The sequence below is a fragment of the Mastacembelus armatus genome, chromosome 18 (genome assembly GCF_900324485.2).
Source record: "Mastacembelus armatus chromosome 18, fMasArm1.2, whole genome shotgun sequence".
Taxonomy (NCBI): Eukaryota; Metazoa; Chordata; class Actinopteri; order Synbranchiformes; family Mastacembelidae; genus Mastacembelus; species Mastacembelus armatus.
In genome coordinates this window covers 12,201,730-12,220,520 of record NC_046650.1, presented here as the reverse complement: position 1 = coordinate 12,220,520, position 18,791 = coordinate 12,201,730, and the positions used below count along the sequence as shown (strand labels likewise).

Here is an 18,791-nt window from a genome sequence, read left to right as displayed (position 1 = left end):
AACATCCCCTCAGCCGCTAACCGTGTCACACGCAGCATGAGTAGTAGAGTCTGCAAATTTAGTCTGACGTATCTTTCTCTCACCTATCTTTAGTAAGGCTTTGGGCCGTGACCATACATGTATCTGCCCACAGCTACCTGAGCAAAATGTCAAATCAAAACCGAACTGCTGTAATAGTATGCAAATGAAATAAATGGCAGTTGCTGCATCAGTGCAGCTCTCATCTCATTCCATTAGAAATGCCTTACAGTACAACAAATGTGTAATATTGTGACACACAGGGGACATCATAACTGCACAAATCACAGCGTTTATGGCATTTAGATTAAACCTGTTATTCTGAAGCGTTGTAAGGTGCAAAACAAGTGCAAACCAAATCTGCATCTTGCTCTACTGTGTCTCGATGGGACCTGACAGACTAAACTGTGTTGTTGTTTGTATTGTGCTGATAACGGCAAGATGCCTCTCTCTCTCCCCCCGTTTTTTGTGGGATGGTGATGAGTTGTGGCAGCCTGACGTATGTGTGTGTCTGTTGTGTACACACCCACATGCAACGGAACAAAGACTGGATGTTACATTCGCCCTCTTTCTCACTGTGTGTGTCCCTCCCTCCAATTTTCCAATCTGCTTATTTCAATAGCGCCAACCAATCTAGCCTTTCTTTCAAACATGTCCTGTCAGCTCTCTTTTTCCTCCTTTCTCTCTCTCTCTCTCTTCCTCCCTCAACATTTAGGGAACTCATGGGCGGCCAGTTGAACAAAGAAATAGTCTCCTCTTTTTCCTTTCTCCCATACTGGATACTTTTTTGTCTTTAAAAGGTAAAAATAATATTAAAATATGCCCATTAGAAACGCAAAGATCTTTGATTTACAATCAGAAAAGCAGAAAAACCTCACACTTGAGAGGCTGTAAGCAGTGAATACTCTGTGACTTTTCCACAGATCCGCCCAGCCCAAAAAAAAAAAAAAAACACTGTTACATTAGTTATACTGACATTACTTCAGCTGGTGCTTCACTCTATAGCTGCCTTCTCTGAGCCTCATCAAAAAGCCTGACAAAGTCATCACTCTGCTCTCATCAAGCTACACCAACCGGCACTTGGTATGCACGACTGCTTAGAGATCTCTGATTACAAAAGAGAGAGGAAAGGCCACGAGAATAGTGTCTTACCAAATAGAACAATGCTGTGACACATGCTCATCCACACTGACATGGATACAACACTGTGTCTGTGTATCTGAGATGCTTAAATGTTTGGATCTACAGGTTTTGAGATATCTGATTTGATGATTTCTGCATCCACATTAATACAATAAGGGTGAAAGGAATTTTATTTACGGTGCACAGACTAGTAAAAGATTTTAAGACTTCAGCAAAATGTCTTTCCAGAAAGGGTCTGCATTACTCTGGATAATCTACAGAACACTTAATGAATGTGTCAAATGCATCCAGTCCACTGTAGGCAGAAATGTCAGAGACCGATATCTCAAAACCTGAGCACACAAAACCACAATTATCTGCATGGCTAGATACAAGTAGAGAAGAGGTCTCAACAGCATGAACACAGAATACATTTCAGCTAGTATATACACATCCTGAAGCTGGGTGACTTTTTTTCCCCTCTCCTCTATCTGAGGAGAGGGATGAGACACATTCAGCTCTATGCAATCAACACCATTTGTTGTGGTTATTGTTTAAAATCAGCTCCTAACTTGCTGCATCTTAGCTTTATCTCTCACTTGTTAAATTTTAATGTGTCATCACTTGAGATTTACAATGAATTACACAGTGTTTGTCTTAAAATTGTAAGCTACAAACAGACCACACCAGACTAAGAATGGAAGCTAAACATTTCTCCCTTCTTTCTCTGTAAAGAGAGGGGTGTTACTGAAAACTTAAAGTTCATGCCATTGAGTTCGCCACACGAACTCTCCAATGTGCAGATCTGAACCTGGACCGCAATGATGCAAATGCAGAGTCAGTGAGCAAACCCCTACTGAATGACCTGGAAGATGATGAAGGCTGTATAAATCAGTCATCCATAAAGGCCAGCTGTTCCTGCAGCTCTTGAGCACAGGGAAACCCTACAGGTTGTCTGAATATCACTGAATTAGGATGAAGGAAATCCACTGGCCCTTATTCCACCACCACCCACACTGAGGGGAAAAGTAATATACAGCAGGGTATGGGACAGGATGTAGCAGTGATACGGAAAAGCCCTTGCCTCTCTGACAGTAATGCACTTTGCATTTGATTAAATAACCATTAACAGTGGCTGCACACAGAATGAGTGTTACTTTATCCAATATAAAAATCTAGTATAACAAGTTCACAAGGTAACATCTGTGCTAGCAGCTGTTGCCTCAGAAACCACCGGTGGGTCTTTTAGCCTCTAACATGTTTACATGGCTCTGCTCTGTTTAAAAGATGGCAGGTAACCACGGACACATCATGCCTGTTATCTTGACATTAAAGATTTACTGCCAAATGTGAATGTGTAGTTTGAGATGGTCAGTGACAGAAGTATTAGATGGAGATGTTTTGGAGAGAGACTGATTTACTCATATATTACATTTAAATCTTTACCTTTAAATGTAGTCAAATTCAGTAAGAGCTGAATTTGAAATGAATATATCTTTTATATAGACAGTGAATGAAACATATATTTGAAGTAACTGGTAATATCTTGTCTCCTCATTTTGGTATTAAGCCTGGAGACCCTTCCTCAGCACAGACGTTGTTGTGCACACAAAATAAAATTCCCATTAGTTACATTGTGCTTGCAGACCACACAAGTTTTCTAGAGGTTAATTATGTTGGTTACAAGTAGATAATTGTTATGTAATTGTATTAGAGGTGTGTCTAGCAGGCTGCTTGCTATCATTGCCATCATCCCATGAAAAAATGTTTTAGTGTGGTCCATAAAATGGCTTGGACACACAGGGAGTTAGAAGAGTGTGTGAGGGCAACTGCTGAATTCATCAGAAAGACAACATGGGGGTGCAGAATTGCTCCACAGGGCTCCAGAAAACTCAGAGAGAGGTCACTAAAAGCTGCTGCCAAACTAGTCACAGTGAGCTTCCTCTCTCCCTCCAGGAGAAGAACAGAAACGAGGAGTCAGAGGACGACAAAAGAGAGGGAGTAAGCAGCCTAGCATGCATCATAAACCTCTCATGCCGCAGAGCTCAGCCAGATCGTCCAGAAATCTAGTTCTCACTGGCCCCTGAGAAGCAATTTATTATAGAAAAGTCACCTTTGACACAGACTCTCCACCTGTCATTTCTGTCCTCCCTGGCATCCATCCAATCCATTCCTTTGTTCTCTTTCACCAGATTCAATTGAAAAATGTGGATGATTAAGGAAAGACTGCGGATGATATGTTTAAAGATGCCACAGAATCATAAAGATCTGAGCTATAAACCTAAAACCTAAAACCTAAACTGAGAAAGATCAATCCAGCAAAGTATGAACACTTGGAACACTGGGGTTAGATCTAATGTAATTAGTGGTCGCAGAGGTGACATACTATAGTCTTCAAGATGGTGCGTTGGAGGGTTAGATGATTTTATGCACCACATCCCTGAGGCCTTGTGCTTTTATCAACTTTGAACAGCTTAAGTGATAGCTTGCATACAAATAGCTGCCTGTAGCACACAACTGACACCAGGGCCCCTGAGGTGACTATAGCAAGGTAATGGAGGTGTCTTGATATGCTTGTTTAGATCTTCATGAACACACACAGCCATGCACACATATTGGCAGACATTATGCATCATGATCGGTGCACTAAGCGGTACACGCAGACACACAGAAATAGATCACATTAGGTCTTTTTTTTCTGGTTTGTTGCTGCTGGCTACTGGCAAGAACAGATAGCAGAGTTTTTAATTGATCGGCTGTGGACGTACACGCACACACACACACACACACACACGTACACTCGAATTCATCCACCTGAGCCAAAAGCTAGAGTGATTCACTGACATCATGGAATGAGGATGTAAATCCACTCATTACATTTTGGAATAGCTTAAGATACTCTACATCACTGCATTGTACAGCGAACCTTCGGTCGTAGCATCTACATGCTGCACCGATGTCTAAAAACCACTCTCATCAAATTCTTTTCAGGAAGACAATGTACTTTCCCTCCATTAATTTTAAAACCGAGTGCCTCTTCATAGACAACACAAACAAACACAGCAGAGGTCTGTGCAGCTGAATATAGCAGTCAGAGTGCGTTGCAGCTGTCTGTGGCTTTTGATTAAGGGCATTAGGGTCAGCAGAACCAACAGTATAAGAAATAAGCACATGAAACTCTCAGCACTGTAGATCAAAGCAGAGAGGTCCCCCACTCACACTGTTGCAATAAAAAAAAAATGCTGTTATGCTGTTATGGTGTTATGATTATCACTGCAGATAACATTGTTCCCCCTTCTAGGGTCAGGTATTACAAACAGTGAAATTACACCGTTATGTGAAGTATATATTTTGTTAACTGTTTCTAAGGGAAATCTATCTAAAGAAGGGTGATCAGCAGCAATTTCATATTCATACTGCTACTGTAGTTACTACTCAATTTTCAAGGCCACCCAGGTCAAGCTAATACATACAGTACAATGCCAATGGAGCATTTAAATTAAAATGGAGGGAAAAGAAAGAGGTGAGATGCTGAAGCAGAGACCGGCGCTCTTCTCTGTGACTAAGCGTCATCAGTATTTCAATTTGATCAGCTTCAGCCATGGTATTGATTGCTTGTCTAATTTGACTATGTTCTACTGTACATGTACAGTAAGGTGAAAAGTGCATGGATAGCCCCCTCTAGTGAACATGGAGAAACAGGTTCTGCAGCAGGATTGAGAGCAGACAAGAGCCATAGTCATGAAGCACCAAAAGTGTGGAAAGAAAGTTTGCAAGTATAGGATGCAAGTATCTGGGAATACTCCTGCACATAGTTTTACTGCGAATGGAGTACTGCACAGGGGTGAACTCAGCTCATATGCCATAAACAATCAGAACATGTAATTTGACCAATGTGAACTTGAGGGAGATTCAGTAGTGTTTCTGTTTGAAGTAACAGAGTCTACCTCTATGGCTTTATTACCAGGATATGGCACTAGATACCAGCATCTCGCTTCACTGGAAACAGCGGTTCATAATTAGCTCTCTTCACAGCTCAGGCTGAAATGTGTGTCTTTCCATTTGTGCCAACGGAGTGAAAAGAACTACTTGAAATAGCCCCCTCATGGTTTTCCCATTCGCATGTAGATTGGAGCGTTATATTTGTCTATGACAGGCGGGTCTGAATGAGTGAGTCAGCTACAGGTGGCTAAACAATGCCAGACTTCTCACCATCTACTGCAGCCTGTTTCAGTGCAATAGTCTATGGTCATTTCATTCATCCAGTTCAATTAATTTTGGATTGGCAGCGCTTGATCAGTGAGGGCAAGCAGATGACAGTTATGTATTAATAAAAGCAACCTCCCTTTTTAATCCTGGCGTGCCCCCCTCCTCTCTCCCCCTCTCTCCCACAGCCTACTCTACTTCCTTTGCCTTGTTTACTCCAGTTTTACTGAGACTATTTTTACCCCCTTGCCCAGAGGGCATATTCAAATACTGAGCTCCCTCACGAGCCAATTGTTTGCACTCTGCTCACACCATGCTCTGTGTGTCAAAAGCAATCTGTTGTTTCATTGTGACATTGGGATGAATCACGCACCAATTTGTCTTTTGTCAAGTTGTCATATAGCCTAATGTAACCTAATCTAACATATTTTCCAGTAGTTCCATTAAGTTAACTAGGTCTTTAATTTTCACAGCTCAGTGGCTAATGAATAGACTGCACCTTTGAGAGTCCTGGCGTTTGGTTCAAAGTAAGTCGAAATCACAAGCCTGGACAGTGGCTTTTATTTTGTATCCAAACTCATCAAGCCTATTCTGTATTTAAAGATGCTTGAGTCAAATTATTTTAGTGCATGTGTGGATGAATGCTGCAAACTTCACTTGTGATTATTTCCCCAGAGCTGCTACACAAGTTTAATTTGATGGCCCATGCTACTTTTATTTCCACTGCAGATCATTTCATTAAAACGCTTAAGAAGAATAAATATCATGAAATATTTCTGAAATTAGATACAACCCTAAGTCCTAGACTTGTGTCACTGCGAGGGCCCCCAGGCTCCAGATCAGTGATGACAAGAAGGGGAGAACTGGAGGTCACGCTGACTCTTACCGTCGGGGTTGGCACAGATGAAGACCCGGACACTGCGGCCGGTGGGGACGTGGTGCGGTGGCAGGGCGTTGATGTTGCCGCTGATGGCCGCCCTGCGCAGCGCCGACTCCCGCGGGCAGGGCTGCCTGCTCCCCACTCCCGACGGCCACATGGGGGGCGACTTCCAGCGTGGCTGTTACACACGAACACACAGTACACACGACCAGAAGGGGCATATTAGCGCGGCCAGGGGCGCACACGCAGGCACATGGTCAGACGTGCATGTTTGCGCACAGATTCCCCTGATCCATCCACACACATGGGGCGTTAACTATGGCAAAGTCACGGAGTTGCATCTAACAGGCTTTTAATTTCCAACTAACTTCAGGATTATTTTCAGGCAGCGACTTGATTTCAGCGGATCAAATTATTGTCACTGCTTGTGAAACACATTCCAACATTTGGTCCAAAACGCTGCCCTGTCATTTATTTTAAGGTAGATGTTTCAATTTGATCTTTATTCGCTTGAAATGATAAAACTATAAAATCTGCTGCACCAATTTTGGATATTTTATTCTTGGTTAATCGTGACAATAGGCTAGTCTACCTTGCCATACTCATAACGCCCATGCTTCGCACACGCACACACTCCAGTCAAGTTAGGATGGATCTGCAAAATCTTTTTCAGACACAGGAATGACACTGAATGTGTTTGTTATTGCATTCATGTGGTAGGGATATAATAATAGGATATTACGCACAGCCTACTACCGTCATGGTGCATGCGTAATTGGACGCATTCATGAATTTTCATGCCACTGTGGGACAAACAGACAAACAACGAGACGGTACAAAACTCGAATAGAGGAGCATGGCAAGCATCAGTCGTATTCCCACCCCAGAGAAGATGCTTGTAAAGGCGAATAACCGCTAAGAAAGGTTATTCCGCCAGGAGATGATGCCAAGTCGTTGGTTTTCCGGAGTTGGTCTATCCTGAAATCTGTTTCAAAGACGGAAAACCTCGAAAAAGACAACAAGAAGCGTGGAAAAGTTGGGTAGTCCACTACCAACACTACATAAAATCCTTTAAAGACAGACAACTAAAAATCACTGAGGCACCGCATCCACATAGAGGACTTGACTACTAGTGATGCTGGAGACACGCACAACAACAGTACACTTCTTGTTGCTCACATTCATTCGCTTCATTTTGTGGCTTCTGAAAATATCCAAGCGTCGAAGACGGTAAGAGGACGAGAAAAACGCCCATCAGAGTTGCTGTGGTCGAGAGACGACACCGGCAGACGGTAAAACGGACGCCGTGTATCGGAGCGCTCTCCCTGGCATCCTGCTGTCTCTGCGAGCCGACCGAGCTCTGGAGACGGAGCGTGTGAAGCTGGACAAAATAAAACCGCCACTACCGGTGGATATTTTCAAAATAAAACAGCAATTTACGCATATCTCTTTGGTTAAAGAAGCTTTAGGATAAAAATAAAAAAATACTTTCTAAGTTACCTCTTGTTATAAAAACATAAACATCGGCGCAAACATTAGATCGAGTGTGAAATAGCTTTTAACGCATGCACTCACCTTCTCAGGAGCCAACTGCGCTTTTACGTCGAAAGGGAAATATCCAATTCCGGTCCCGCACCAGGTTGTAATGTCCGACCTGACGGAGGTGACAAGAGCTCCGGCTGCTCTTTATGTTTTTCTCCCCGTCCTCTCTCCTCTCCGGCGGACAGACTGATGCTCACACAGTCCCTGTTAAAATGACACTGGACCGCCAAGTCAGCAGTGTGGCGTCGTTAATGACGTTACTACTTTGACCAGTCAAGTCGAGACCCGGTCAGCGACGTTCCCCTTACAAAGACGTCGTTAACGCTGCGTTTTAGTTTTTATACTCATCACATTATGGCATGAGATTTGAGACAATAAGCGCTGGACAGAAACGAGACATAGAAAGTAATACCAGCATACTGGCAAGGAGAATACTGTGTTTTACTGGCTATACTGGGTGTTTATAGGTACTTAAACTGGTAGTGCGTGGTTTATAATCTAGTATGATTTCAAGATCTTTTTTATTTATTTTATATCTAGCCTAGTGGCAGCATGGTGACTTTGTGGTTAACATTGTTGCCTCACAGCAAGAAGGTTCCTGGTTTGAAACCCATCAGGAACCTTTCTGTGTGGAGTTTGCATGTTCTCCCTGTGCTTGTGTGGGTTTTCTCCAGGTACTCTGGTTTCCTCCCACAGTCCAAAAACATGTATGTCAGGTTGATTGGTGACTCTAAATTGCCCATAGGAGTGAGTGTGAGTGTGTGAGGTTGTTTGTCTCTGTGTGGCCCTGTGATGGACTGGTGACCTGTCCAGGGTGGACCCCTGCCTTCCACCCAAAGAGACCTGGGTCCCTGTGACCCTAAATAGGAATAAGCAGGTATAGATGATGGATGAATGAATATCTAGCCCACATCATTACCTTTATAATGCAGTGTCCAAATATAAAAGGTCATATACACAAACCATAAACCATGGAGAAGTTTTACATGAATAATGTGGTTAAATGTTTGACTTGTGAAACTGGTTGTAACCAGTAAAACAGCAGCTACAGCAGAAAGAAATCGATATTTGTCACAGACAAATGTAGATAATCACAGACTGTTTGTGACCTACATCCAGGAGCTGCAACTGATGAATGCACACTTCCTTTGGCCACTATTACAATTATTACTTCTTACTACCACTGACACACATGCAGTTTTTATTTTCTAACTTTTTTATGGTTTGATTTGGACAAAATCAGCTGGCTGGGGAGAAAAACCAGACCACTGTCATCTTTACCAGGCTGGGTGCAATTTAGAGTCACCAATCAACCTGACATACATGTTTTTGGACTGTGGGAGGAAACCAGAGTACCTGGAGAAAACCCACACAAGCACAGGGAGAACATGCAAACTCCACACAGAAAGGCCCCTGATGGGTTTCGAACCAAGAACCTCCTTGCTGTGAGGCAACAGTGCTAAACACTAATCAACAGTGCTGCCCCTTCATGAAAATTGAAACTGAAAAAATGATTTATGTTCAGTGTCCTCATTTATATTCAGTGTTTACTGGCTCAAATCTCATTTCATACTAAACGAGTTTCTGTATCCTCATCAAAGTTAAAATAGTCCAAAATGATCTGCTTTCATTTCCCTGGGTTTGCATGCTGCGTTACTTTTTTTGAGTAACGGTTAGCTGAGTGTCCTTTTCCAAGGATGGGGGGAGCAGCAGCAGCAGCAGCAGCCAGGAGGGAGGAGAGGGGTGGCGGGGATGAATTAATTGCTTTATCGATAAATGTACCTCTGCTCTGCAGCCTCTGGTTATTCGCGGTGGAAGTTTTAAGTGCATTGGATTTGTACTAAACGGAATTGATTACTGTGCTGTTCTTGTGAGGGGAAACGCTGAACCATACAGTATATCCCCTCCCCTCCCAGTCTCATTGTTGCAGCCAGCAGCAAACCATTTCTCTGAATCTGATGATGAGTGTCTGTCGCCTGAACTCATGCTTTTAAGTTATGATGTGTAAAAGCAGGTTCAGGCCTACAGATGCATAAGATCCTTGGTTAATATTTCATCAATTTTTTAGCATCTTTCTGGTGAAAATAATTCTCAGCTCATTGTTTTACAGTCTGAACTATCGTTTATGCACATCTGTTAGCACTAAGATAGACCAAATAGATTAGAAACATTTTAACCCAATAATATCATGCATGCAGTTGTTTAAAAATGTATCTCTGTGATCCAAATCAGGACCTATGAATATGCTAGAAGTTTTATATAGTAAAAAATCTTATGCTACTCTCATGTCTACAGGCAAAGGATCTAAATTTCTCCTGGTCACATTTGTAAAGCCTACAGGACACATTGCCCTCACTACAAATGCTAAATTGAACACATTCTTCATGTAATACAAAATAATTAGCTACCAGATGACTTACTGTTCTGCTGCAGGTCTTGGGGATGATTGTAGTGCTCTGCGAGCTCACACCGATCCATTTAAGATGAGCCTGCAGGGCCACCAGCTTGCACCAGAACAAAATTCAGGCTCCGGAAAAGCTCAAGTGGATCACCAGGGACCGCAGCCTTGATCCCAACAGTGTTATGACCTTTCTTTACTTGATTGTTCCGCTCCCTCTCATAATCCCCCGTCAGTTAATCATGAGTGCACCTGCACTGGATTAATGCGCGCGGGTTTATGAAAAGATGTGTTTTACACAGCTTATTGGCATGATGTGGTGTGGTGGGCGAAGAGTGTGTTTTGTACAGTATGAAAACAGCTATTGAGACTTTAAAATGGTACAAAATGATAATTTACTGTATGTCCAGCTCTGCCCCTTTTAAATCATTTGCCATCTCCACACAGTTTGGTGCCAGTCAGAGTATTTGAGCGTGCATGTGCATTCAACCATGTTTACAGTAATTAAGCTGAGTTTTTTGGGGTCTTTTGCTTGTGTGTGTATGTGCTTGTGTTCCTGTCCCCTAAACCCTGGACCCCTCTAACTGAATGTGAGTCACTGTGCTGACAAGATGTGATGTGTCACCTGGGACACAGAAAGACACAAAGGACAGACACTAGCTGTTCACTTGGCAAACGTCCACACACACACACACACACACACACACACACACACACAGTTTACACAGAAATGCACCAACTTCACAAATGGCTGGTGATGGATGATGTTTCTGCAAAAACAGCTGGAAAGAAATGGGAGGGAGTGGGAGTCAGGGAAGATAGTTGGGAATGTCTATTTCTGTGTGCTACCCACTGGCACCACTACATTAACTCCTTAATTGAAATGCCCAGTCTGAACTAGATTTTTCTAGTTAGCTGACTCAGAGAGCAAGGGCATTCATCTACACATGGCTGTGTACTCTTGGGATTTAAGCCACTGATGGGAAATCTTAACTTGGACAAAGTCCCAGTAATGTGATTCATGCTTTCATTTAGAGGAAGCCTGTGGACTGGTTAAAAATGAGTGCATTCATTCCCCCTTGCAACCTTTATTTCTTTTTAATCATAACAAAAATAAATGTAAATTGAAGGCATTATCAAATATTTTGTAAGGAAATGTAAATTAGAAAGAGCCAGAGCAATAACATAAACTCAAGGCAGTTTTTTTCCCCCAAAAATGCAATTACAACATTTAACATTATCTGTATGTAATTTTGGAAAATTTATCAAATGTGTCAAATTGTGAAGGAAAAAGTAAGTCAGGGTCATTTGTGAAATAACAGAAAATACATTCAAATCTTTAAAAAAATGAAGTAATTAATTTTAATTTTTAAATTCAAAATAATACATCTTACAACTTACAGGCTGATTTACTGATATAATGTTTACCATGTTCACCATCTTGACAGTTAGCATGCTAAAGTTTGCTAATCACCAAATGGCTGATGGGAAAATGACGATGTAAAGCTTGGGTTGCTGGCAGTGGTAGAGGAAAGGGGATAACCAAATTCCTTTGAGGATGATGAATGCCAGCATTTTCAGTTTGGGCCACAATGGGTGACCAATTGACAGACTGGACTCTAACATGGCCATAAATATTAGTGGGTTAAATATTATGGTCAACTTTAATACCAACATTAACCTTTATTTAGTCTTATAATGCTGAATTTTCCTTTCAGGTACACTAGAATGTTCCCATATGTAATGAAGAGGAAAAGAAAGTAAATTAAAGTTGGAATATTAACAGGTCTTTATATGTGCGGATCATGTGGTTCATTTATAGAAACCTACATGATCCTTTAACCTTCCTTTAGTACGTGCTTGGGTTCCGACCTGTTCCTGGGACAGTGGACATGTGTGTGATCATGGACTCTGATCCCACCTCATTTTTTCCTGTAGTCTTCATCTCCATACAGCATCAAATGAATTCAGATTGACCATCTCAGGTCACTTTGAACTATTGTTACCATCACTCCTTAATATCTCCCTCTCATTTGCCTAAAAAAGAAATTTCATTTACATGTTCCAGTAATTAGGTCATTTTCTGATTTCCTCACTTCCATTTTAAGCTTGCAGAAGGAACAGATGCTGCCTGCCAATTTACTTATGCAAAGCAGATTAACTGTGGCATCCGCAAATCACCAGGTGTATTCATGAGTGAAAGATCTCCACGATCGATAAACAAGAGCAGCTCTTGGTGCTCGTGTGTAAAAATGATTTGGCCACTTTATTAGATATTTTTCTCTCATCTGTCCTCGTTGCATTTCCTCCTCCAGACAGTGTTTACATTCACACATCCAGCAACACTACTCTCATTATAAAACCCACGAGATACCCAGGCTATAACTGAATAAAAACCCAGCAGTGCTGACACGATCCTGCTATTAACCAAGACAGGATTCCAATCCCTCGCTCTTCCTACCAAAATACAGGATTAAATGGTGGCAGGTACCCCCCCCCCCCCTTTATGTGGGATCTGTAAAAACACAAGTCAGGGCAAAAGACCCCTAAATTCCACCTGAAAATGCTATGAAGTGACAAACCTGCTGATATACTGCAAACACGTTTGTATGCTCAGGACTGAAAAATGAATATTGCAATAAAGGCAGTTGTACTCCTCTGTTGCAGTATTTGTTTCTGCTTTATCTAAAGCAGACACTGCATTTATGTCCTGCTGCCAGTCTCTGATAATTGACTCCACTTTATCAGGAAGTCTAATAAAAACAACATCCTGCCACCTAAACCCTAAACTTGAGACAATTTTCTACAGCAACACATTTAGTGTCTGTGTGTAGTTTGGCCTGCTGCTGAAACCAAACCCTGGGTGCTCACACATCTGACGTCACTCTGATTATCAGCCAAATATCTGAATCCAAAATATAGAATATAAAACATTTGAGCCAGATTGAAACAGACTTTTACACAACATGTACAAATCTCCTCCCACTTCTTTCGCTAACTTCCCTCAGAGTGTGAATCCTCCAACATGACTGTCATCAGCCAAAACAGCCAAGTTATATTTGGTCAGTGGGAGTGTGAGATGCATTTCAGTTATCCTTACATTACCTCAGTGCCAAACCAGAGCCTTAGCTGAGTTATCGGAGGCTGTTTTTGGCCTGTTTTTTCAACTGTGGCACTTTTCATCACTCACCAGTTAGCAGTTTCGCTTGTGCTCCCACAGTGACCTTTGGTGCGTAATTGATTTGGATCTGTTTTCATTTTTTTTTTTTTTCAAATTGGTGAGACTGAAGGTGTGATGAGTGCGATGCAGGTTTAGACACATTAGTACACAGTTTTAAATATGCATGTGTGTGTTTACAGGGGAACATGTGTGCACATGTTCCCATATGGATAGATAAAACACACAGATGAAATGTGCTTGAACAGGAACAGAGCAAAGAAAGAGCCAACAGTCACATTTAGCTTTTCTTGACTCTTTAATTGGAAAATCAACAGTTTTAAGTGTTGTGAATTAGCTGGAGCTTGTGGGTTCAACATAAAAGTTAACTTCCTGTAGCATCTTTTGCACTTAGCAACCAGCTCATGAATGGGATGAGTTCATACATATGCTACGGACATTTTTAAGCAAGACTGCGATTTCCAAATATAAAAAAACAACAATAAACAATCAGTTGCACATGAATAAAGTCAGAAAATTAGCTGACACTATGAATACATGTTCATATACTCAAATACCAATGAATAGATGATTCCCAGTCTCAAGAAGCTTGGCAGGAGAGAAGTGCCCAACATGGCAATGATCCCAAACACACTGCAAAACAGAGAGGTTTTAAGAAAAAAAAAAATACAGTAAAAAATGACTTTGTGGTGTATGTCTCTCAATTTGAATCTAACACCACATTGGGAGGATTTTAAATCTGATGACAAAATAAAGGCAGACTAAAGGGTGTTATGACTTTTGTTGTGGTTACTTCTTAAATATGGAGCTTTTAGTCAAACATTTCTGTTTTTCTATTTAATTTGCATCATTCTTTTTACACTTTGGCTAAAAACTATTGATACTGTGTTAAATTGGTAGGATTTTTAATTGATTAACATTCTAGTGCTAGTGACCAGGGATATACTGAGTTTTGTTTGTATATATAGCAGACACAGCACAGTAGATAGGAGCAATAGGGAAAAAAAAAAATCCACCTCACAAACCACTATGTGCCATGTGTGGTTGGGCAAAGAGGGGCCAGGGGTTTATCCACTCGATGGACAGGTGATACGAAGAGGGCCGCAAATCTTTTTCATGACAGGATTTCCTGTGTGGTCTTATGGACATTACTAGAAAACAGATGATCTGCCAGCTAAACTATTACTTCAAATAGATGTGGTACATTATGCTATCAATCTTGTGTACAACACATGCTGAGATGGCCCTGGCACTGAAAACTCCACTCCATCCTGCTGTGAAGATGCCAAAACAAGCGCTTGGCATTCATGCTACTGTATATTTCTGCACTGATAGTTTGTATACTGTGATGATGTGGAAAAAAAACTGTTAACTTGCATTATAGAGGGGTTGCAGGGGATCCATGACAGCAGTGCTAATTGGCACCGGCCCTGTGTAGTTCTTCTCATTTGTACACCAGTGGATGAAGCTTCTTGTGTGTGTGTGTGTGTGAGAGAGACCGACAGAAGGGAAGACTAGCTCCTGCTGCATTTCCTCATTAGCTTCACATTTTACCAAGATGTTATCCGGAGTGGATGGGCTGCCATCTTCCTTCTTATTCACGTTCCCATGATCAGTCTGTAAAAGCTTAGGTGTGTGTGCGCGTTAGGAGGCAGTCTTGATGTACAAAAGCACAGAGGAAGTGCAAACTGACTTAAACACAACAAAAGACAGTGAGAGTCAACCACCAGGGAACATAGCATAAATAATAGAAAATGTAGTTGCTGTTTCTCTCTCTCCACAATTTAAAATGTCAGACTGCCAAGTGTTGGGATGACAGTAATGGCCACATATCTGCTGGTACAGAAAAAAACATAGCTCTCTGCTGAGCCCTTTATTAACATTCTTCTTTTACTGGCAGCAGAAAAGTCCCGTACTTGCTTATTTTTGTCCTGCCTATTAACCCACCTAGAAAAAGGTATGGATGTGGGGTCGTGTCTACCAATAGCCAGATGACATGTCTTTACTGTCTTCCCTCAGCAGCCCAGAGAAAATACTTGTGTCTTGTGTTGCATTATTTATGTGCTAACTCACACCAGAAATACAAGTCTTTTAAATGCCATATCCAATGAAGCTCCAGGTTGCATATATTTCCTTTAGGCAACATGGCCATGTAGCAACAATGGATTGTGTGCAAAACAGCGATAGTATGGAGAGACATGTCGGTGTTGCCGAAACTGATTGCACATGGGGCTCAAACACTAATAATCAGGGAGAAGGTGACAACCCAAATGGTTAATAGTGAAATCATCCATAATACATTAGGATCCGTATTACAACCTTACATTTCTGGTACAGTTATGTATCTGTTCAGTGAACAGATCCCATCACATGCCTCATGATTTCAAAGAATTAATCTTGTGGAAAAAGATCCCCTGATGTTCCCACCATCCCACTGACAAAAGAGGTAGCAGCTTGTCTGATCTGAGACATGGAAGGAACAGTAGGAAATACAATAGCAGCACTTGGTTTGACTTAACTCAGCTTAGTGGAGACCTTACAGAGCAGAACCATGACAGCAGCATGGCCATAACCTATTGTCACATTAATCTAAAGATGATAAGTAGCCTACTAACTCTGCGTGCTTGTCTTGTGGGATTAATATGATGTCAGGACAGGAAATATGACCCTCCATCTGGTGATAATTAGTCATGTCAGCTGCTCCAAGTATGACTTTATGAGGATAGTTGGTGCTTAAATCTACCAGTGAACATAAAAATGTCAACAAACAACAAAGTGGCCATACTTTAAGAGAATCCAAATGTATTATGTCCATGCCCTGGGCCACACAATCAGTAGCTGCACTGGTTTTTCTGTAAGCTGTGTGAATATGATGGTACTGTATACCAAGCTGTATTTCTGGCTACCTTTTTTTTTTTCTTTGTTTTTGTCTTCACTAACTCCTGAGGGAAACGTCTGGCCTTAATGATCTGAAGTTAGCTAGCTGTTAACTTTATCAGCTTGTGCTGGGCAAGTTGCGTACACTGGGTTTATAATAAGTATCTGCCTGAAAACTGCTGCCTGCAGCTCGATCGAGGGTTGATGAGAGCAGTGAGAGTGAACCAAAACAATAATAAATGAGCTGAAAGATGCTAAAACACTCCCTTGAGCTAAGCGAAACTGCAGATTTGGGAGCCAATTTTGTGCTCGCTGCCATGAGCACAAGGCAATTTATCAATTTTTAATATAAATAGATTTATTAGTGCAGTTTGGGTTCCATCTCCATGCAAACACAGAAATTCTGCTTACAACAGGCTACGTTGTGTTTGTGTGCATTTGTGTTATAATAGCCTTTAGCCATTTTCATGGTTGACTCATACAGATTCATGTTAAATGCATGTTACATGCTTTAGCATAAATCCTAATTGTTACTGAGTGACATAAATCTGCCCTGAGTGTATACTTGGGGCAGTGATTAAAGTAAAAAAGCTGTTTAACAGTAGCTTATAATATATCAACAACATCTGTGAATGAATATCTGCAATGACAGGTCTTGTATCTCCACCATATGTTTGCGCTGGTAGCATGACGGATGTGGCAACAGAAGCCTTCAACACTGAGGTGGCTTCCTACCCACCAACACCAGCCTACCCTCTCTGCTGACACAAATTAGTCTGTGTGATTTAAAACTGTGTGTGTGTGTCTGTGTGCGTGTGCATGTAGCTGCAGCAGTTCACCAATAAAGCGACAGAATAACAGGAAGGCTGACATCCCGCTTGTCATTTCAGTTTCTTGTCAGATTCTAGTTTTGTCTTTCTTTAGTTAAAACACAAAAGCAGTATTGATGGTTGTAATGCGATTCTTTTTTTTGAGGTTAAATAATAAGACTCACAGTTTAGTCAAAACATGAGATAAACCAGTCTTTTCTAAAATATTTTGGTATGCATAATGGAATGAGTGTTTTGTGTTTTGAAGTCAAAAATCTCCATAATTACAGCTACATTGTAATTATTATTTTCCAGTTAGATGGAGACAGATGTGTGGCGACAGTGGTGTGAAAGAGATCATCCCGGTTTATTATTAGATGTTTGAAAGGAGCCACCAGATAATATGGATTTAACTCACAGCCATCACGTGGGGGGTGATGGATGTGGTCATGTGTGTTGTTATGAGTGTAGCTCTTTAGGTTCTGTCTCAACACTTCCCTCCCTGTTCATGTCCCTGCTCTCTGAAAAAGATGAAGCTGATGTTTTACACACAAACTGCGTGAATTCAAATGAGTGTCAAAGATCATAATAACAGGGATCAAAGTGTGCATCATTTTCCACTGCAGGCACTGAAAGAGCTTTGTACAAAATCCTACATGATAAAAAAGCTTACGTTTTATTTTGTGTTATTCTCATCTTGTGCATTTCTAATGTGTGCTGGAATAAAAGGGAACTCCTGTAAAAATTCTTTCACATCTTTGGACAGGTTTGGCTTTTGACTGGCAGAACTATGTTCCATTGCACCTGTAACCAAACCTGTCACTGTGCACTGACCACGCCCCTAAGTACATCTGTACATCACTGCTGCAAGGTGAGAAGTTAAAACACCGGAGCCCAGAAAAAGGCTTTCAGCTTCCACTACTTTGCCCTTTACAATCAGGCTCAGATGTGTAGCTTTCTAGTTGGCCCTGGAAGACCAAGTTTTCAGGACGTACAGTATGTCAGTGCCTGTCTTCATTCACTGAGGGGGAGCTGTAAACAAAAGGAACGATGACTGGAGGGAGTAGAAAGAGATTAAAATGAGTATGAAAGGCAATTCGCTTTGATGTAGCTGCACTTCAAAAATGTCCTCACCTCTAGGGTATGTATCCCCCCCCACTACACTTCAGGAAGTCTTTCCCCTTTTTTCCCTTTCACAGCTGCCTCTTCTCCTCCTCTCCTCTCTCTCCCCCAAAGCTTTCCTTCTTTTCCTTCTCAGTGTGCGCAGTATCCGACATCCTTGGTGAAATGGCAGAAATATGTGTGAAGTATGTCGGAGAGGATTGGGCTCTGATCCCCGGTCCTCCCCTGCTGATCCCGGCTGGTTCTGTTCATCGGATTTAGTCTCTGCTGAACTATTCTGTAATTCATACAACGTTCTCTCCAGTTCTGCACTAAATCTTAGAGATGGAAGTATACATTTAATTTTGACAGGCTTGTTATACAAAGTACAGTCAGTAGTGACATAAGCGTTTTTGAAACTGGTTCCTTTTGTATTTGTGTGCAGATATTTGTGAAGTTGTGTTGGAATTTGGGTGTCGGTGCAGCCATTTCCCCACAGTGCATGTGAAAGTGACTCTCAAATGGCAAATCTCTTGATTAATAATCTAGCTGTCTGCTCCAGCACACAGGATATGTGTGTGGCATGGAATAACGCATGCCATCCGATGACTGGAAATGATCAGAAGTGTTTTATTTTTTTTTGACGAGAGGGATACAGTG

General features: G+C 41.5%; 1 protein-coding gene across 1 annotated transcript in view; it reads right to left on the bottom strand.

The window, feature by feature from the left end:
• nwd2 (NACHT and WD repeat domain containing 2) overlaps nt 1-6,398 on the bottom strand; it is a 35,151-nt gene extending 28,753 nt beyond the window's left edge. The window contains exon 1 of the mRNA XM_026312566.1: nt 6,233-6,398. Within this exon, the coding sequence (XP_026168351.1) occupies nt 6,233-6,383 (151 nt within the window). The 5' untranslated portion in view covers nt 6,384-6,398. The remainder of the gene's footprint in view (nt 1-6,232) is intronic.
• Between the last annotated feature and the right edge of the window lie 12,393 nt (nt 6,399-18,791).